Source organism: Eufriesea mexicana, unplaced genomic scaffold (genome assembly GCF_001483705.2).
Source record: "Eufriesea mexicana isolate 0111107269 unplaced genomic scaffold, ASM148370v2 scaffold124, whole genome shotgun sequence".
NCBI classification, from domain to species: Eukaryota; Metazoa; Arthropoda; class Insecta; order Hymenoptera; family Apidae; genus Eufriesea; species Eufriesea mexicana.
The window spans coordinates 1,677,224-1,697,634 of record NW_016908357.1 but is presented as its reverse complement, the minus strand read 5'-3'; the positions used below and the strand labels follow the sequence as shown (position 1 = coordinate 1,697,634).

The 20,411-nt window shown below is 28.5% G+C and overlaps 5 protein-coding genes across 5 annotated transcripts; 4 read left to right on the top strand and 1 right to left on the bottom strand.

The window, feature by feature from the left end:
* Nucleotides 1–530: 530 nt before the first annotated feature.
* LOC108555479 (cysteine dioxygenase type 1) lies at nucleotides 531–3,425 on the top strand. Its single transcript, XM_017911134.1, has 5 exons — nucleotides 531–939; nucleotides 2,716–2,857; nucleotides 2,932–3,040; nucleotides 3,120–3,289; nucleotides 3,379–3,425. Exons 1-5 carry the CDS (start codon nucleotides 704–706, stop codon nucleotides 3,412–3,414), a joined length of 693 nt encoding a protein of 230 aa, XP_017766623.1. The 5' UTR covers nucleotides 531–703; the 3' UTR covers nucleotides 3,415–3,425.
* Nucleotides 3,426–11,048: 7,623 nt separating this feature from the next.
* Nucleotides 11,049–11,663, top strand: Sdhaf3 (Succinate dehydrogenase assembly factor 3). The gene is made up of 2 exons (XM_017911135.1): nucleotides 11,049–11,232; nucleotides 11,431–11,663. Exons 1-2 carry the CDS (start codon nucleotides 11,056–11,058, stop codon nucleotides 11,608–11,610), a joined length of 357 nt encoding a protein of 118 aa, XP_017766624.1. The 5' UTR covers nucleotides 11,049–11,055; the 3' UTR covers nucleotides 11,611–11,663.
* A 543-nt stretch (nucleotides 11,664–12,206) lies between these two features.
* Nucleotides 12,207–13,780, top strand: LOC108555522 (nucleoside diphosphate-linked moiety X motif 19). The gene is made up of 5 exons (XM_017911185.1): nucleotides 12,207–12,287; nucleotides 12,525–12,867; nucleotides 12,964–13,199; nucleotides 13,270–13,428; nucleotides 13,502–13,780. The coding sequence occupies exons 1-5, from the start codon at nucleotides 12,207–12,209 to the stop codon at nucleotides 13,778–13,780; spliced, it is 1,098 nt and encodes a 365-aa protein (XP_017766674.1).
* A 524-nt stretch (nucleotides 13,781–14,304) lies between these two features.
* Nucleotides 14,305–16,329, top strand: LOC108555399 (DNA primase large subunit). Its single transcript, XM_017911026.1, has 7 exons — nucleotides 14,305–14,469; nucleotides 14,556–14,828; nucleotides 14,914–15,147; nucleotides 15,226–15,360; nucleotides 15,416–15,794; nucleotides 15,860–16,021; nucleotides 16,094–16,329. The coding sequence occupies exons 1-7, from the start codon at nucleotides 14,305–14,307 to the stop codon at nucleotides 16,327–16,329; spliced, it is 1,584 nt and encodes a 527-aa protein (XP_017766515.1).
* Nucleotides 16,330–16,438: 109 nt separating this feature from the next.
* On the bottom strand, nucleotides 16,439–18,529 carry Tdh (L-threonine dehydrogenase). The gene is made up of 5 exons (XM_017911167.1): nucleotides 18,376–18,529; nucleotides 17,880–18,143; nucleotides 17,324–17,584; nucleotides 16,672–16,938; nucleotides 16,439–16,599 (listed from the first exon to the last, which is right to left on the bottom strand). Exons 1-5 carry the CDS (start codon nucleotides 18,527–18,529, stop codon nucleotides 16,439–16,441), a joined length of 1,107 nt encoding a protein of 368 aa, XP_017766656.1.
* Nucleotides 18,530–20,411: the final 1,882 nt, after the last annotated feature.

The window sequence follows — 20,411 nt, the reverse complement described above, 5'->3', positions numbered from 1 at the left end:
GGAAAGAAAACCAGGAAAACAAAAGGAAAAGACAGGCGCAATACAAAAATATATTTCTAGGTATATAAAGAAAATTTTACTTTTCCTAATTTTCCAAACAGCACATAACTCAAACTATGTTGTTACGTTATTACGTATCATTTTGCCTCCTACATCGAGTAAATTATTATAATTCAAATTAGCTTTGGATTAATCCTGATCGAAAGTATCCTAACAATGCATTGGCACTGCTTGCACGAAGATAATATAAAAATGAACGAAGTTCTTTTTATTGTATAACCATTTTCCTACTGATTTGCTATAGAAATACTCATCACTCGACCCATCGAATTCATATACGCTTACTATTATTACGTTTTTCTACATTGTCTGGCAACACAATAAAGGATATCTAAACAAAAGCTACCGGTTCGTGAGAATTCAGATAGTGGTTCCCGAACTTGAAACTGGTAAGGTCGTCAGGAGTAGGGGGCATCTTAGGCTTCATACAAGACGCTGTCTCCCCTGTTTTACTAGAACGGTACGGACCGTAGACCGACAACGTGTTCTTTCTACGCTAAGCAACTCCTTCCTTTTTCTTACAAATCGGTTCAAGTATATCTCATTGTTCCCTCATTCTACGTAGTTTACTTCTATAATATTTCTTTGTCAATAAATATCGAATACAAGTGAGAGGAAAAACAGTGATTACTCGAAAAAGGAAATGCAAGTGAACAGTGAAAACAATCCTGCATTGCTCCGTGTTCCCCATGGCAAGCTACTGAACGAGAAGAATGCACGTCAAGGAAAGGTTTCTCTAACTCTGCGTGAACTTATAGATGCCTTGCATGAATCTTTCAAAACTGACCATGTGAATATAGACGATGTTCAAGATCTTATGGCCTCGTACAAGAGCAACCCTTTGGAATGGAAAAAATACGCGAAGTTTGACAGATACAGGTAAACTAACAATTACCCTCGAAATTATTCTGTGGTTTAAGATGATAAATTTTAATACGCGATTCTGCATTCTTCGGTGCTTTAAAAACACAATGTACGATGTGCACTTCGATATACTGATTTAGTATAGTAATGAATAGAAATCTCGATAATTAGTATGTCAATAACAAACGTAAATGATTTTCGTCGTATTTTTAATCGATTCATGCGTCTTACATTCGCGAATGATCGAATTTCTTGGTAAATATTTTATCGGTCGGCATACAAACAGAACGTGGCACAACTACGTCGGAATCATAATAAAATTAATGTGACGAAATTCTTGATAGGTTATCACCCGTTAGTGTTTCCCCAACCCTGATCGTCTCCGAAGTATTTCGTTTCATTTAAAACACAATCAAATTGAAGTAATTAAAAATTCAACAACCTTGTACCTAAATTATCTGCGCAAGTCGACAAACGAACATGGAGTAAACGACCTCAAGAAAAATAAGAGAAAAACGTCATCTGATTTCCGATTGCAGCAGCAAAGACTTAAAAATTTACTGCAATCGTCTGCTACTCTTATCTGAAAAAAGTAGACATTAAAAGATTTTGTAACAATCTCATACTTCGTATTACTATTACATCGATACAATAAATGACGTAATGTATATATACATTAGAGACCTATCAATGTGAAATTCAATACCAGAATTGTTCCAGAAAGACGCGAATAATGACTTGTGCTACAATTCTATTGGAAATAATTGTTTACTATGAAACAATAATTTTTTTTATGTAATTAAAGAATGACAAATGGTGTACTATGATATTTAAGTTTACCAAGTTTGAATAAATTTGAACTGTAAAATAATTTTAAAAAATAATTATAAATCTTTTTAAAAATATAAAGTAAAAATTGAGATCTAAATTGGAAGTACACGTGAATTTGTTTGGGCTTCTTTTCCTTCCTGTATATAATATAACTACTCTACAAATTACAAAAGCAATGATAATAATCATATATAGTAATAAAGTAAAAAAAAATTGACGTATATAGTATACAGAATTATTACACGTAATTGTTGATATAAGCGATTTTCACACGATACGCGAAAGTATGGAAACTGTAGTTCATGCACAACCTCTTTACAAAGTAGAACAGACTACAACGAACGGAAGAAAAAAGACTACTAATTATATAAAAATCGTGGAAATATTCATCGAAATATTCTATCGACTCCTAGTATTGTTTCTGATTAATTTTATGAATGAAAAAATTGAACTTGTTTATTTACTCTTTTATTTATTATTGAAAATTGAAAAAAAACTATTTTTTATTTACTATTCGAAGATTCGTACGAAAACTATCTATTCTTCTTTTATATTTGTCAATGCGATCTACGAAGACATGATTGAAAAATTTGACATCATTGCAACCTAAACCTAAGTATGCGGAACACTTCAGTATCCATGTGTATTGCACATAAATCACTAGTGTTTGTACGGTGAATGGTTGGTTACTGGTTACACACACTTTCCACGTATGCCCCCTTCTCTTAACTTACATTACACTTGATTCAGAACATCGGTTCTTTGACACGCGACACTTATCGTATCGAAAGTTACAAGCGACGAAATGTTCACCTATGTCTAAAAAGAATGTCCATATTGTATTTCCCATCAAATTAAATCACTATCCTTTAATATAATTTAACGTGATTCACCAATGCGTATCTAGTTTAACTGAATAAAAAATTCTTACGAAGGAATTAACTGAGTCATTGCGTTTAGGTATACAAGGAATTTAGTCGACGAAGGAAATGGAAGGTTTAACCTAATGGTTCTATGTTGGGGAGAAGGTCATGGTTCAGCTATACATGATCATGCGAATGCACATTGTGTAATGAAAGTTCTCCAAGGTGAACTTTGTGAGGTATCGAACACAGTATTGTACTTTTTTCATATATTTATAGTGAACAATTTTTTGAAATGATTATGATTCTATAGACACGATATAAATGGCCTAAGGAGTGCAATAATGAAACAGAAGAACCAGAAGAACTAAAAGAGTTGGAAAGAAATACCCTTGGCCTCAATGAAATATGTTACATCAATGGTATAGTTTACGAGTACAGTTTATTATATAATATTGATAACATTTCATTTTAAATTGATTTACAAATAATTATTTACAGATTCTTTAGGGCTCCATAGAGTTGAAAATCCGAGTACCGTAAATCCTGCTGTTTCGTTACATTTGTATTCGCCGCCATTTTCTTCCTGTTCCGTCTTTAATAAGCAAACTGGGCAAAGGATCTCGTGTAAAGTCACATTTTGGTCGAAATATGGCGAGAAACGAAACCGGGTATGATTATTCACCTTCATTCTTCTTTTCGTGTATTAATACTACACAAGGCCAGGTTTAAGTTGCAACTTAATTACTTAATTTTGCAGGATATTCAAGATGCTAGGTCTCCTGAGGATAATTAATATATTAAAATCAAAATTGGTAGAAGTGAAATCATTTTGAATAAAAATAAGATAACGATGAAGAATAAAAATTTGTTGAATATTAGCATGTAATTATAAAGAAAGGAAACATTGAGTATTTAAACGTATTTAAGTTTAGTTAAGTATTCTAACTTTTGTTCGATTTATGTAACTATACCAAATTATTTAAACGATCTTGACATTGTTATACAAAATCTAAATGCTGTATATTAAGAGAATAAAGTAAAGAGAATAATATTAAATAATTAAAAATAAAGAAAAAATAAAGAAAAGAAAATAATGACAAATTTCAACAAACCGAAACACAGCCAATTAGCTCTATATTATTTGTGATATAATTAATAACTATGTCACAAATAATATCGATTGCCCAGATCTCACCACGTGGAGGTTGCTGCATTTGGAGATCCACCCGATCCACGACACCCATCCTCCCTGCCATTCATTAAAATTTTATTCAATTTTAAGTCCGTTCAATATACATTTGCATTACGTACATACTCACAAGTCCGTTTTGCAAAAGTAATATAAATGAACTCTTTTTTCTAGCCTACCCGAACGGAAAACTAAAAGTCAATCCCTGAAACAGAAATTTCCTGAAACATATAAATATGGATTAGATTATAAACAAATGAAACAGCTTTTAACAATGATGCAAAATTTTATACCTAGTAAGTATAAATAATACTGTCACAATATAAATAATAATATTTCATAATCTACTTAAATAAAGTATTTAACTATCTTATTAACGTTATTACTTAAAAGCCCCACTACACCGCTTCTAATAGCATACCAACTACCAACAACTACACCAACAACTACAGCAACTACACCAATATCATATCAATTGAACATACCATATTCATGCACAAAATATTTAAACAAACATATTACATTTAATAACAAAAACATAAATATTCGTACAAATAAATAAATTAAAACAAATTAAATTGTTTGCTATAGTGACTTTTACATGTTTTACCTAAAGAAACCTGAAATTGCAAAATTTTTGTTAAGAATCTACCTGAAAAAAAGAAAATCAAACATTCTGAAAGCATTTGAGTATAATAATATAAATATTAATACAAGTACAAGTATATCAAAGCAATATATAGTAATATATTATATTTTATATATTTGACCTGTATGTATCTACCTGGGGAAGATTTTATTCAAGATCTGAAACAAATAAACAATCATAACAGTTTATAAAATAAAGTACTTACTGCTAAAACTATGTAAGTGCTGGAACAGAATTAAAATATTGTTTAAAATCATTTAAGAAGCAACAATTTTTCCTGTAAAGAATTGTAGTTTTAGTTTAAGTTCATAATAAAAAATGATAATCTGAAATAAAAAATGAATATAAATGGGAATATATGTATAAAAAATTCACCTGAAAACTGAAACAGACAAAAATTGATTATTAAATAATTTAACAAGGAAATTCTAAAAAAAATAAATCTACATTATAGTGACAAATTTATAAAATTTTGTACATTATGCATTAACATTTTATAAATAATAAACAGATACTGTTATTATACAATATAATCATAATACCAAATAAAATATAACTTTAATTTCAAAAAAGGATTTTTCATGTTTATACTATATTTTAAATCGTTTATACCATTTAATATAATTAAAAAATTGTGTAATAACAAAACACAAAATATAACATATATTTTTACCTTTATTAAAACCTACAAATCTTCAATATGATTAAACATTTACTTTTCGAAATCAAAATTATTGCAGTGATAATTTTCTTTGTTTTAAAACCATAATTTTATTTAATTTTCATATCATTTTAATTTTTATTTTTTGTTAATTTTCCATATATCTTATCATGCTTTTATCTATTCACACAATTACACATATATTTGTTTCTTTAATAAATAAATGTTTTTAGAAAACTATTTATTTAAGAAACTGTCTTTTTGATATTCACATTGGTTACTCCTAAACATACATTTCTTTTTTAAATAAATATTTTTTTTTAATAAATATTTATTTAAAAAAGAAATGACCTATAAAAATAAATTTTATTATATCGATATCGTGAGCATAGTGATAATGGCAAATCAAAAAACAATTATGAATTCAAATAATAACCATAAATATGTTTTCTATCTTCGGCTTTTAGCCTCTTCTTTCTTCGGGTTTGTCACATGACCACCTTTAATTCTATTTGAATATTCTGAATTTCGATTTAAAAAAAAAAAAGATAAAAAAACGCGTTGTTAACTAACGCATATCATACCACGACCAACCATTAAAACAATAGCTGTTCGGTGTACAACATACAAAAATTAACACGAATTTTCAAACAGAACCCATTTCACATGTATACTTCATTTTTCGTCCGGGTCTAGAACCGCGGGCGTACTTAAGAACTAGGTACGAACCATAATAATCAGAATCAAATAATAAAACATTAAATGATTCTAACTGATTCCCAGGTGCAGATATATCACGCGATTCTAATAAGCAACCCGAAATGAGAAATGTGATAATCTGCTCTTCCTGGCCCTACCTACTTATAGTATAGATCACACTCATACCAGAATAAACTACCTACCTACGTAACCCTATATTTAAAAAGGATGGCAAAACATACACACAAACACATTCACTCCACGGTTCTCTCTCATAACTCAGATGCAAAATGCCTACACTACGAGAGATACGTCCCGGGACGCCTCCGTCACCTGAGCTTATAGCACACACCTCTCATACACTAATTAGGTACGTACCAGTAGCTGAAATCGACTGACAACATTAGCGAATATTGCGTTAAATATTTATTTTCATATATTTAAATATCTAATTTCATTAATTGACTTTTTAATTTCTCGGATTCTCATTTCTCATATATTCATATGTGAATTATATTATTATTTCCAATGCAATTGTATGATAATTGCATTTTTTGTGATGCTATTTTTATTTTTATTAGTACTATTTTAACATTTTAGTAAGTCTTATATTATTCATTTTACATTCCAAATTTTAGATTCATTGTTTCATTATTATTTTAAAGTATAGTATATGTATATTATACATATGCATACTATATTCAACGCAAATTCCATGAACCTAATCACACTCACACACATGGAACTTACATTGTGCACAAACGCTGGATATTGTCAGTCGCCGAAAATAAGTCTTACAAACTAAACCGTGTCTACCACCTTTTCCCATGAGAGAGTACCTGAACCCGCTCATAAGTCTAGGTTAAAAAAAATAAAACACGGCCACAATAATTAACACGTACCTTTACTATATGCTGAAAATCCTAAAGTAAAACAAAAATTAATGAAATATCTAAGCGAACTAATTTTCTGTTTGAGTGGAACATTATATGAACTCTATTTAAAAAATATTTAATAACAAAAACTATTGAAAAAATGTATCCAAAACTTTTAATAAAAAATTTAGAAATTTTTTTTGTTAATTTAGTTATTCATTTATATGTACAAATATCTACAATTTATGCTATTTCTAGAATAAGAATATGTATCTTTTAGAAAATAAAAGAATCTAACTTCCACTCTAAATAATAATTTGCATAAACGAAACGAAAAGACCCTACCACAAGACAACAAATACAAAGCAAAATATATAAAAAGGGAAAAATAAACATTTATATACATATACAGAAACAAATATTTATATATATACAGTGGGTAAAAAGACTATTAATTTTTTAATTGGAAATTTTGATTTTGATGAAGTTTGTGTACATGTAAAGCATAATAAGTTTTACGCGGAAAATTTTTTTTATGAACGTTTTTAAAGAACAAAATAAACTATCAAAGTTTCATAAAGGGTGATAGAGCATCAAAAATTTCTTCTATAAAAAGTTGTATCTTTTACTGTTATAAAATTATCACTTGAAGTAGATGAAATTAACGATTAAATTTTCCTGTAATATAGTGTACCAAAACCTTTTATAACCACTGTATATATACATATATTCGTGCCTGTGTAATCACTATGCTCACGCGCGAAAAATTAAGAAATCTTTGAAGAAACACAAAGGACAGTAATCTGAAATCTGACTCACCAACCGTTGAAACTGCGTTCACCAAAACAATGAAGCTAACGACCTGCCGATATCGATGCCTCAGGCGAAGTTGAAATTTGAGACGAACCTGCGAGGGCATAAGTAAACATTGCATCAAAAATAAGAAAAGTACGTTAAATAAAGAACTACTGAACTATTGACAAAAAATTCAATGCTTTCATCAAATTTAACTTTTAAAACACTTACACTTCACATTAATTTTAACTTCCAATAGCGAAGAATTTCCATTTTGGTTATTTCATTACATGTTATTTTTTCTGTAATAAATACAATTTGTTATAATAATAAGTGTAAAATAATTAGATAATATTATTTGCAACAAAGGAAATTATTTCGTTTTAAAATTAACTAATCTTATTTTTTTAATGCGTTTCAGAGAATAAGTGAATATTGTTAAACAAATACAAATCAACAACGTATATAAAGTTATGTGACATAAATAAATCTGTAAGTTTATTTCCTTTGCTGCAAATAATATTATATATTTGACAAAATAATAGTTTTTGAATATTTACATGTTTCTTCGTTAGAACAATGCCCGAAGGAAATCCGCTCTGCCACATTCAACGGTAATGTCGTGCTGATTCAATTTCTTCTTTATTAGATTTTACTTTTAAAAAACAATTGAAAATTGACTTTATGATTTAACACTGACTTTATGATTTAATACTGTCTTTATGATTTAACACTGACTTTATGATTTAATACTGTCTTTATAATTTAACACTGATTTTATGATTTAACACTGACTTTACAATTGCAATATAAACTATCAAGAATATTTGCTGAAAAGAATCAGTATTAGAACAGAAGCAAAAAAAAAAAAAATAAAAAAAAATTTTTTTTAAATGCAAATTTCCAAATATTCGTAGTTTTGTTATATATGTGTGTCTTAAAATATTAACATGAAAATATAGAAAATGATCACTGCAATAAATTTTTATATCAACTCGTTAATAAATAATTAATTATTTATAACAAGTCATTTTTACAATCTATTTCTTTTACTTACTACATTAATAAATATAATAAAAAATTGATCTCCTTATTTAATAAAACATGAAAAATCCGCTTAATTTCTAATAAAAATATAATAAAAATGAATAACAATATCATTCATTAATTATCCAATGATATATAGTAAATGAAAAAAAAACCTTCTCCTCCATCATTTACATCATTTTTTTTTAAATTAAATATATCGTTTTCTGTACGAATTTTTACTTACTCGTATGTAGTTTTGTTAAAATGGTAGTAATATACACTGCACCGATCTTGTGTAGTTTCATGTAGCCAATGAATTTTCATTGAAAATTCTGTAACAAAAATAATAACAGTATTTTACTACACATCGTTCACATTTCACGTAGTTGATATTTTAATAATTGTTTGTAGAATCATTTATAAAACAATAAAGATATCTTAATTCGATCAAAAAACAAAAAATCGTTATATCGGAGAAGATTTTCTACTCTATCTTTTTTACGTTAAAATCATTTTACAGAAAAGGGAATTATTTATTTTCAATTTAGTTTTTAATCAAATTTTGTATTAATCCTACTAATTGAATTCATATGTGCGACGTAATAGAAAAGTACAAAAAATTATGACGTTATTATAAAGAAGAATGGAAAAAATATAACTCACTTCTTCCGTAATTTAATACTAAATATTTAGTAGAAATGTACTCAAATATTGTTCCTATGCTTTTATTTTCACTTTTTGATTAAGCTAACTAGCATTTATCAAAGAATAGATACGAAAGGAAAATTCACGTTCACTACCGAAGAAGTCACTTTTTTACAAAATGGAGGCTGAACTCTAAAAATCTTCTAATGTTAACAATGTACAAGTAACAAAAATGGCTTTTCCGTGCAAAAGAGGTGATGAACCCCGTAGGCGTCCGTTTGGAAAAAAGTGGCTTTTTATCATGAAATTTTGCTTTTTAGCAAGTTTAAATACCTATTTTATATGAAAAAGAATTTAAATTAGTTAAATCATATGTATATAATGTTAAACAATTAATAAAAATTGATAAAATTATTCTACTACATAAAAGGAAAATTGGAGAACATATTGCACATTTTCTTTATTACGATATATTACAATATAAAATAAATTTTATATTGAAAGTTCCTTACCTAATTTCTAGCAAGCCTCTTCTTTAGTTGCGACTATTTGAATTTCTTAATAAAACACAAAATTAAAAAATTAATATATTCAATCGGTCTGATTAGCAAAACGTCTTGACAGGACGAACGTGCATCGACGAATGATCGGTAACAGACAAGTAGCCGCGAAGAAAAAAGGAACACTCCTGATTGGTCCAGAAGACAAATAAAGAAGGAATCATCTCCCTCGCGAACTAATTCGCGAAGTATACGATTAAAACATATTTTAATATCATAAAAATATCAAATTTTTATTTATTTATTATTTAAAATTTTTGTATTTAAATTTAATATAAAATATCAAATTTATTATATTTATACATAAAATTAAGAAACATTATTTTCAAAAAATACACTGAAAATAATCTTATATTCTATTCTACATTAAATTTACAAAATAATACAAATATATTTAATCATAAATCAAAAGATATTAAAAGACTGGTGATTGGTAATAAAGTTCAATAATCGCTATTGGTTAAAATATTCGCGGGAGATCCTGCCTAAAAACATAAGACATATACATAGTAAATATTCATAAAATAATCCAAGAAATCCATACTATTGCGTATGTATATCATAAATTATAAAATTATGACCATTACATTAAAAAGTAATATTCCAAATTTTATTGATGTATAAATAAATTTGACGAAAGATCTTTTCAATCTTTTATAAAGATTGCAGGAAATATTTAATAGTTCCACAACAGGATTTTTTTATTTTAAAAAATAACTTCCTTAACGTAATTTTGATTTCATTCGTAAAAGAACAAGGAAATGTTATCACTGGAAATTTTCAAAATTTTAAACATATGTTATATTAATTAATATTATATTAAAATGCAGTTTTTAATATTTGTTGACATATAGCATAATATACATAGCATTTTTAAATTATGGTTTTAACGTTATTTCGTTACAATAATTATTTTATATCAAGACTCATTGAATAAAAAATTTTGTTTGCATCATTAATATTTTATTTATTCGTAAATGCCTAAAAAATCTTATAATCCTAAATAACAAGATTATTTGAACATTATAAAATAATAATATTAAACCTATCTGTAAATATATGTAAATATCTTTTCTTTCGTTTTGGCAGGACCGATATTTTAATTTAAGACATTAATATATACGGATTTGAATATCTTTTTCCGTCATGTAAATCTCTCTCTTTTGTTTTTACGCTACAGAACCACATTTAACATGTATACGATATTTGGCGGGAGACTTTGCTATTACTTTACCTATTTCGATTTATCTATTAATAAATTATAATATTTAAAATAATATCTGCAGACAATTAGTTAGCACGAATAAATGACAGTTTTATAATAATTACATCATGTCAAATTTATCTCATACACAGCGTGTTACAATGCTGTATAAGACAATTTTAAGGTTACATCGTGGTTTACCAACTGATATTCAAGCTTTAGGAAATAATTATGTTCGAGATGAATTCAAAAGACACAAAACATGTGATGAGGCTACAAAAGACATATTTCTAAAGGAGTGGACAGTAAGTAATATTAAATATTTTAATTACATATTTTTTTAATATAATAGGTTATCTGTTATTTTTTTTTTTTTTTGCAAGTTGATGCAAATATCAATAATTGTGGAAAAAACTACTTTTATCTTCAATAGTTAAAAATTATTACTATTAAAAATTACTGAAAATTTTTACATTGAATAGTGAAATTGTTTTATTTTGTAGGAATATGCTATAATGCTTACAAAACAACTTGGATTAAAAGGACCGCATACAGCTATCCCTCTAGGTGAGAATTTGAAAGAAGAAGATTTTAGCAAATTTAGGGATGAACAAATATACCAATTGTATGAATTAATGATAGCAACAACTGGTAAAGTCAAAAAGAATGTAAACGACACATAACTTAATTTTTCTAAAATATTGAAATAGTTTATATTATATAGTTTTTAAGATATTGAACATTAAATGGCATAGTATATAATTACTGTAATTTATTCATGTCACTGTTACAATTTAAATGTATATAATATGTGTATGAAAATTGTTATGTAAACAAAAAACACTATAGTAGTACTCTGTAACAATATTCATTGAACTTGTACATAAAGTATTATTAAATACCAATGCTACATTGGCATGTATTTAAGGTTATAATAAACATAAAATATTCTAGTGAAAAATGTCAAACAGTTTTTGAATACAGTAAGATTTTAGATATGAGTATAAAGACACCACTTCAAGAATAGTTAGCTATTACAAGTTTCAGATCTTACAAGTTCCACAAATATTGTAAACTTTCAATTAGTCAAAAACAGAACGATATCGATAATCGTTTGTTCTTATCATTAAAAATTTTTATTTTCAGTTTGTACTAATACATATTCAGTTAGGTTATGAATATATCTGGTTACATAATATCCTCATAAAGTGCTATTTATTACAAAATTTTATAAATTATAAACATTGACATAAAATCTAAAAACGTTAATTAACAAAAGATGAAAGCTTGGAAAGAATCTGCTAGTTTAATATTGACAGCAAGACAAACACAAAAGTATACTCGCTCATCTTGTACAAATGTAAGTAATCCAATTTATATGTTTGTCTGATTAAAACATTTATATACAAATGCATATATGTTTTAAGACAGTAATCAAATGTAACCAAATTTAATATTATGTATACGATATCGATAATCGAGTTGTACTTTGTACTTTGTACACCAAATACGCGCGAGAATTTAAGATGTTCCTTGAATTGTGGTGTTTATCAAAAAAGCAGGTAATACTAATCAAAGTTTAGAAATTAATATCCAGTTTCAGTATAATTACAATCTGTTGTGTCTGAAACGGCATCGGAATTCGAAATTTATGCCGAGTACGCATGTATTTCCTGGAGGAGTAATACATCCATCAGATGCCGATTTAAAATGGCATAATCTTTTTTCTACCTTCGGTTTTGATGTTAATAGTTTTACATCTTTGAATCCAAATACTTCTCTCCGTCCACAAATTTTCAAATTCAGACCGAACGAATTGCCAAGAGAAATTTCTTTACGCATTACTGCAATTCGTGAAACTTTCGAAGAATGTGGTATTCTTATTTGCAAGCAATCAATAGAAGATACTACTCACGTTGGTTGGGCAAATCATGTAAAAAGTAAATTAATTTATGCAGAAAAAGGTTTTTATAAACGTAAAATTTTTTCGTTAAAATAAGTAAATAAATGACAATTTTCTATTTATTTTGCTTCAGTTTCTGAAAATGAATTACAAAATTGGCAAACAAGAGTGCATAACGATGCCAGAGAATTTTATATATTATGTGAAAGTTTTAATTGTTATCCAGATCTATGGTCCCTTTATGAATGGAGTAATTGGCTAACACCAACTTATTTTATTGGACGACGTTACGATACTGTTTTCTATTTAGCTAGTATTTCTGCTATACCTCAAACCATTTGTGACATGACAGAAATGGAAGATTTGAAAGTAAGATTTTAACAATATATTAATAATATCATTTGTGATTTATATATGCGTGTATGCCTTTGACAATTAGTGGGATGTGCCTGGAAATTTTTTATTTTCATCTTCCAATATTGCATTGCCACCTCCACAACAATATGAAATTGCAAGAATAGCGAAGTTCGAAAGTATAGACAATTTGCTAGATTTTGCAATCGATCGTAGTAAAATGGGTGTGCTCTTAAATTTACCAGTATGTACACGAAATTTAAAAAATTGTTTCTGGCATTAAATAAATATCTATAATAATATATGTATATATTTAGGTAAAAGTAGAATTGCTGGATGGACAAGTGCACGTTTTACCAGGAGATTCGATGTATCCTAAACAAGTAAATTTGATTGACAAACAAATTATTAATAGGACTGATATTACTATCCGTGAATTTCGCGATATATCTCCTATAAAGAATAGGATGGAATATTTCAATCTGCAAGTAAAAGAACTTTTTGTTCAAAATTGCGATAGTGCTGATGGTCATTTAGCTCCACTTCAATTAAAAAATGTTTCAGTTAAAACGATACATAAAAATTCTAAACTGTAAGAAATCTATTTAATGATGTACAATAATCTTTTAATATACAATATTATTCTGTACTGTATATTGTAATCGAGAATCGATTTTACTGTATCAAGATTTATCTGATGATTATATACTAATTTTTAAGAAAAGTATTTTGATATTGTCTTTCGTAATTTTCTATTCCTTACATAAAAATTCTATAATAATCTATAAACATAGGATAATATTTTCTCATATATTATTTAGAATAATTTTCTTAAAACAGAAGCGGAAAAAAAACGCGGGAAAAATAGCAATATAGTAATGGCCGCGTAAACATTTGTGACATATCGAAGTTTTAGGATTAAAGATGTTTTGAAAGTATTTGTATTTAGTAAATAAAATATTTTTAGGTAAGTTCATATTTATTTTTAGTAGTTTTGCTAATTGTAACTATTATATAACATTTATTTTTGTAAACATTATGTGGACAATCTTAAATTTCAAAGTAATAAGGTTACAAATGCATTTAATATACAGAAAAGCGGATACGTATTTTTCAGAAAATGGAATATAGTAAAAGACGACGATATACAGTTAATGTTAAAACTAATGATCTTCAAGAAATTTATCAACATGACTTACAAATGTATAATTTTGTTCCAAGAGGGGAAATGCCACTTGCAGAATTTGAACAATTAGGCAGAGACAGATTAAAACGTATGTATTATGTTGAATTATAGTTAAGTTATCATTTAATAATTTTTTTATTTTTATATAAATGAGATGAGAGTGTACCTACTTAATTATCAAGTAGAATCACTTGTTTAGATACATGATTCTTTATTTTAAAAATTTTGCACATCTTTTATATGCAAAAGGATGCAAGTCATCTACAGAAACTGATTTAGAATGTAGAAGAAAGGATCATATATCACATTTTATATTGAGACTATCACATTGCCATGAATCGGATCGCCAGATGTGGTTTATTAATCAAGAAGTAGAATTATTTAAATTAAGATTTAGCTCATTAGATAAGGAAGGAATAGAAAAGTTACTTAGTATGCATAATACTGAATGTCAGCAAGTGAGAAAAAAACAATAAAATAAAATATGAATTGCTTACCTATTGAATCTATAATTATTCTTTTTATTGTTAATATTTTTTCAAGATCACACAAGAAGAAAAGGATGAAATTAGGGAGGAACTTCATTCATCAACATCATCTACAAAAGTCACAAATATTGACATATCAGAATTTTATAAAGTGCCTTTTAGTAGAGTCACTGACTTAATTAGGTCACGTCGTGTTTATTTAAGACAAGGAATAGCAATTATACCACAAGCAGATTTGGTATCTTTATTTGTTTCTTATTTTAGAAAACATTTACTTGATGGCATGCCAGTAAGTATTCCTTTGTTATTATATTAGTTAATCAAGTGCTATTTAAATTGTCATTAACATGTTTCATGTTTTATTTAGTATGCAAGATTATCTGTTTCACAAATTTGTGGTGATGAAAGATTAGTATCGTATCTTAAATCTATACCTAATATTTCTAATAAAACATGTGTTGTTTGGACCACTACTACTACACCTGTAGATAAATTGGATGAGGTAAGTAATTTATATCTTATAACCTAAATTTTATATAATATTTTATAATTTTTAGTTATCAAAGACATCATATCCTTTGTGCATGAGGACATTACATGACGCAGTTAGAACTCACCATCATCTTAGAAATGCTGGACGTATTCAGTATGGTTTATTTATAAAAGGCATAGGAGTAACATTGGAAGATGCTTTGTATTTTTGGAAAACAGAATTCACAAAGAAAATTGATGCAGGCAAATTTGATAAAGAGTATGCCTATACTATAAGGCATACCTATGGCAAAGAGGGTAAACAAACAAATTACACTCCTCTTGGGTGTCCAAAAATTATATCTTCTGCTATAGGTTCTGGAGAATATCATGGTTGTCCATATAAACACATGGATTATGCATCACTAAGACAAAAATTATTTAATTATGGCATACCCGCAGCAAGTAAGAATATTGTCCCTTTAGTCTTATATTGTAAGAAATGATATTTATAGTTTTATGTATTTTAGATATTAATGAAATAACAGACTTAGCCAAAGATGGGCATTATCTTGGTGCTTGTACAGCATATTTTAAAGTTTTACATAATCGTTTACCTGATAAACCTATTATTCATCCAAATGGCTATTTTATAGAAAGTCGAAACATATTGAGTAAAGACAATGTAGCAGGTACAATAATGTTCTATATCAGAAAAATATATAAATTATTTTAAGAAATAAACTTATTTTTGTCTTCTGTAGAAATTGAAAACAAAGAAAGACTTTCACAAAGTGGAAAGATGAATGTTGGTACTCCTAAAAACATCGATAGAGGTATGAGTACACCTTTGAGAAGTATTGATAGAGTCACTACATCATCGATAAAAAGGGAAAGAACGAATACGACTCCAGTTAGAGCATCTAAAGCAACTCCGAAACGAATAGAAAATCATCTCGATGATGATGATATCGCTAAATTAATGAGTGAAGACATGTAAGGTATAAAAAATATATATTTGCTAAATTTTGTATCTTATTTTTGTTGTAAAATAAATAATATTTTTATAGGTTGGCTTATAGATTAATTGTTTCCTAAACCATATTATGTTATATATAACTGTTGACCTCTTTTAATGATCTTTTGTTTGGCAAATTTTTCTTTACGTCGCGTACCATTGATTCTACAAGTTTTTCTAAGTTGTACTTGTGTTGCCAACCCCAATCTCGGCGCGCCTCACTATCATCAAAAACTTGTGGCCAACCTTCAGCTAAAATTTGAATAGCATATTGCTTTTTTACTTATTCTATTGATTAATAGTATACAAATATTGCACACTAACCAATATATTGTCTTGCATCTGGTTTATATGAAATTTGTAAGTCGGGAACGTGTTTTCTAAATTCACTAAATAATTCTTCGGGTGTGAAACTCATGGCAGTTACATTATATACTCTTCTTTGTAATTGTTCGTTTGGAGCGTTTAGAAACTGGAAAAGTGCTGATAGACAATCCTCTATGTACATCATTGGTAATCGTGTGTACGGCTCTAAATAGCATTCGTATCTTTTAGTAAGTAAACCTTCATGAAAAACTGCAACTGCATAATCTGTACAGAAAAAAGAAAAAGGATTATATAATTAGGATATTCATTTTATAAAAAATATTACATTGTTACAAATCGTGACTTTATTTATCATATGATTTTTGCTGTTATTTCAAGATTTACGCTTCAGGAGATAAGAGAAACGCAAGAAGCGATCTCACGGTTCATGATCAAGAGACGCTGAACAATTTACTAATACTGTTGTCTTTAAAGACCGATAGATTGCATTATTATGCAGTTATTCTAATCACGATGTTCTACTTTTCGATGTAAGAAAGTATTTTTAAAATAAAATCGTATTCGTCATAAGTTTAAGGTAGTAAATAATACAAAAAGAGAAAAGAAAGAACGAAGAATAAAAAGTTATAAAAAATTATGAAAAATACACCTGTGGTACCACCACCTGGTGGGTCACTGCTGATGACACCCGGAAATCGAAGACATCGGAAATCAAGACCGAATCTATGGTGATAATATTCACCTAATAATTCAGCGTGAACCTTACTAACGCCATAAATCGTTCGTGGGCGTTGAATAGTTATATTTGGGGTAGGATTCCGTGGTGAATCTGGACCAAATGCTCCAATTGTCGATGGAATAAATATCCTTAATTTATACTGCTTTGCCAGTTCAATAACATTATGCATACCTATCATAAAATGTTAATTTCTTATTAAACAGTTTGTTAGATAGTCTTTGATAAATCTTATAAATTCTTTTAGACTTTTTTCAACTTTTGAGTTCGAATAATAATTATATTTGTTCCATTGTACGAAAATTTTTTTCAAAGACATCTTCCAAGAAAGCTACTTTCTCTAACGTACTTTCTTTCACGACTGCGATAACAACATAATTATTATCATAACGACAGATTCACTAAGTATGACATTCTATTTCACTCTAATCTTGTGTAATTTATTGTAAAAATTGAAAAGTTATTTTACCTTCTATGTTGACTCGCACAGCCAGGGGAACATTTTGTTCGCCTACAGCGCTAAGGAGAGCACTAAAGTGAATCAGCCAATCAATTCTGTAATTTACTACGATTTTCTGCAGCCCCTTAAAATCAAGAATATCGGCGAAAATAAAGGGTCCGTTTGATAAACTTTCTTCTGTCGGCTTGATTATGTCAGATAATATCACGTTCTCGTTCCCATAATTTTTACGAAGTAGCTTTGCACATTCCGTTCCAAGTTGCCCGAGACCACCTTACAAAAATATGTAAGTAAAAAGTGATAATAATATAAATATAGTATCAATGTTGATATTATTTTCATTAATAACTACAATATACAAGCGAATCACGTGTACTTTTAATTTCAAATAAGAAAACAGTGAACATTTATGTAAATCAATAATAAACTGATTGTCTATTCTTGAATTATAACTTGTTTTAGAACAGGTGTTTTTATCATTACAGGTTTATAAGAACATACTCACCTGTAATAAGGATCCTTGGTGATTTCATAATATGCGAACTATTAGTCCCAGTTTCTTTAATTTCTTGGAACGAACGGTGGTTTATAATATGATAATTTCTCAAACCATTTCGTGAAGACCATTGAGAAATTTTGAAGAAATGTTTACACCACATTTTTTAAATTCAGAAAGAAAACAATTTGATGAGAAATAAAATGATATTACTTGTATGGTGGAAAGAGTCATACGTTTTCGAAAGAGATCTTGAGAATATTGGAAAGAAATTTTATATAAAGGGTTAAGGAAATTTAAGAAGACCTTTCTCGTCTTGATGTCGATAAATAACTGCCGTAGGCTCGCATAATCATGCGATATTATAGCATAGTTAATTCTGAAAACCAGTTGTAACACAGATTTCTTCTGTGCCTTGTGTCTGTGCCTCAATAACTACAGGATCTCCAGCTTAATGATGTATCAAACTAAAGAAGCCGCTTGTATGTTCGCACGATCTTCTATTAATTTAATAAAATTTTATAGTATGGGTTATCGTATATTAACAGAAAAACATTTATTATCGTATATTTTTATACACATATTTCTAATATTTTAAAATAAATGTTATGTTTCAGTTAACATGTTCAGGAAGAGTTCGTGATTTTATATATACGCTAACATATAAAATATATTCAAATACTATCAAATGAAAGAATTCTAATTCGCTATCGATAAGTTGGAGTAAAACAGAAAATTATTTGGCATCGTTTCGAACTGAACCAACGTATGTTTCCTACTTCTTGAAAGAAGCGAATAGAGGAAGACGGAATTCATACCATCTGGACTGGAACACATTTAACTGCACGTTTCTAAGAAAATCATGAAAATTGTGATCCTTGTCGATAAAAATCAAAGAATCGTCGAGCTTTATTATATACCGAATTTGCTCGTAATGAATTAAAAGGAAAACGAGTACTATGGAGATACGAATTTCCTGGAAGCTTCATTTTCGTTGTGCTCACTTGACAAATTATAGAGTAGTTTCAAGTTCTTTCAAATTCCTTTAATAGCTGTGAGACCCGAAAAAGTTTAATAGAGGTAATCTTAAGTTTGAAATTTGTCACTGTCACCAATTTACTAGAATGTAAAGATTTGGTGGAAAGGGAAGAATTTCCTGGAAGCGTGCCTTCACGGTGGTTGGACACAGCACTTCGCAATTCTCTTTTCGTCCCGCTCGCCATCACCCACGCCACAGTCATCTTCTCCCCTCGACTTTGTGCATCAGCACGCTTTGCACAAAACTTCTTCGTGTAGTTAGTTCGTATCTGTTAGTAATGAGAGTAACGAGACTCTAACTTTCCGAAACTCCGTTCGAAGCGCGACGTGTTGGTTTTTGATTTGTGAGCAATTAGTGACAGCGAGACTTATTACTCGAGGACATATAGCATGTTTTAACGAAATCGTCAAAATTCAAAGAAGAAAACGTCTTATGCAGAAATAAGCTGAAAATATTGGCGAGCTAGAGAGAATCAAAAAGGTAGGAATGATTCGATGAACAGCAGAGTTGAATAGTTGAATTTTTTCAAATTATTAAAATATACGGAATACCATGATTTTCATTATGCAATCTTACCCTAATTTTGAACTATACGATCTGTTTCGAAGTTGCATAATCTCGTGTAGTCGAATTTGGTGGGGGCTTCGAGAAAATAAGAATTGAGGAAAGAAACGAAGAAAGAATACATTACTTTCACTGGTACTGTATACGATCTCTATAGTTCGATCGTAGTTATGGGTGATGGCGATTGCTATAGAAGAGTTGCTGCACCTGTATCAATTGTACACATTGTAATCCACAACTCGTATGGTGCACAACGAAGGATTATGTCAACTGTTTATAGAACCAATTCGAATCACGCGAAGACCTATTTATGGGACAATGCTTATAAGAGAGAACTGTTTACTGCCAAATCGGACCTAATAGCTTCATTTTATCGTCTTCCTAATAATTAAGCAATAATCCATTTTATAGGAATGCGAATACAGACATTCTTTATGTTCGA

Excerpts from the sequence above, each read along its gene's own strand:
- LOC108555522 (XM_017911185.1), top strand. The coding sequence starts at position 12,207 with ATGAAAGCTTGGAAAGAATCTGCTAGTTTAATATTGACAGCAAGACAA. Across the intron at positions 12,288-12,524 it reads CTCGCTCATCTTGTACAAAT|TTTCAGTATAATTACAATCT; the intron begins GTAAGTAATCCA and ends ATTAATATCCAG. Across the intron at positions 13,200-13,269 it reads CAGAAATGGAAGATTTGAAA|TGGGATGTGCCTGGAAATTT; the intron begins GTAAGATTTTAA and ends TTTGACAATTAG.
- Sdhaf3 (XM_017911135.1), top strand. The coding sequence starts at position 11,056 with ATGTCAAATTTATCTCATACACAGCGTGTTACAATGCTGTATAAGACA. Across the intron at positions 11,233-11,430 it reads TATTTCTAAAGGAGTGGACA|GAATATGCTATAATGCTTAC; the intron begins GTAAGTAATATT and ends TTTATTTTGTAG.
- LOC108555479 (XM_017911134.1), top strand. The coding sequence starts at position 704 with ATGCAAGTGAACAGTGAAAACAATCCTGCATTGCTCCGTGTTCCCCAT. Across the intron at positions 2,858-2,931 it reads TCCAAGGTGAACTTTGTGAG|ACACGATATAAATGGCCTAA; the intron begins GTATCGAACACA and ends ATGATTCTATAG. Across the intron at positions 3,290-3,378 it reads ATGGCGAGAAACGAAACCGG|GATATTCAAGATGCTAGGTC; the intron begins GTATGATTATTC and ends TTAATTTTGCAG.
- Tdh (XM_017911167.1), bottom strand. The coding sequence starts at position 18,529 with ATGTGGTGTAAACATTTCTTCAAAATTTCTCAATGGTCTTCACGAAAT. Across the intron at positions 18,144-18,375 it reads ACCAAGGATCCTTATTACAG|GTGGTCTCGGGCAACTTGGA; the intron begins GTGAGTATGTTC and ends TATTTTTGTAAG. Across the intron at positions 17,585-17,879 it reads TGTGCGAGTCAACATAGAAG|GTATGCATAATGTTATTGAA; the intron begins GTAAAATAACTT and ends ATTTTATGATAG.
- LOC108555399 (XM_017911026.1), top strand. The coding sequence starts at position 14,305 with ATGGAATATAGTAAAAGACGACGATATACAGTTAATGTTAAAACTAAT. Across the intron at positions 14,470-14,555 it reads GATTAAAACGTATGTATTAT|AATCACTTGTTTAGATACAT; the intron begins GTTGAATTATAG and ends ATTATCAAGTAG. Across the intron at positions 14,829-14,913 it reads ATAATACTGAATGTCAGCAA|ATCACACAAGAAGAAAAGGA; the intron begins GTGAGAAAAAAA and ends TATTTTTTCAAG.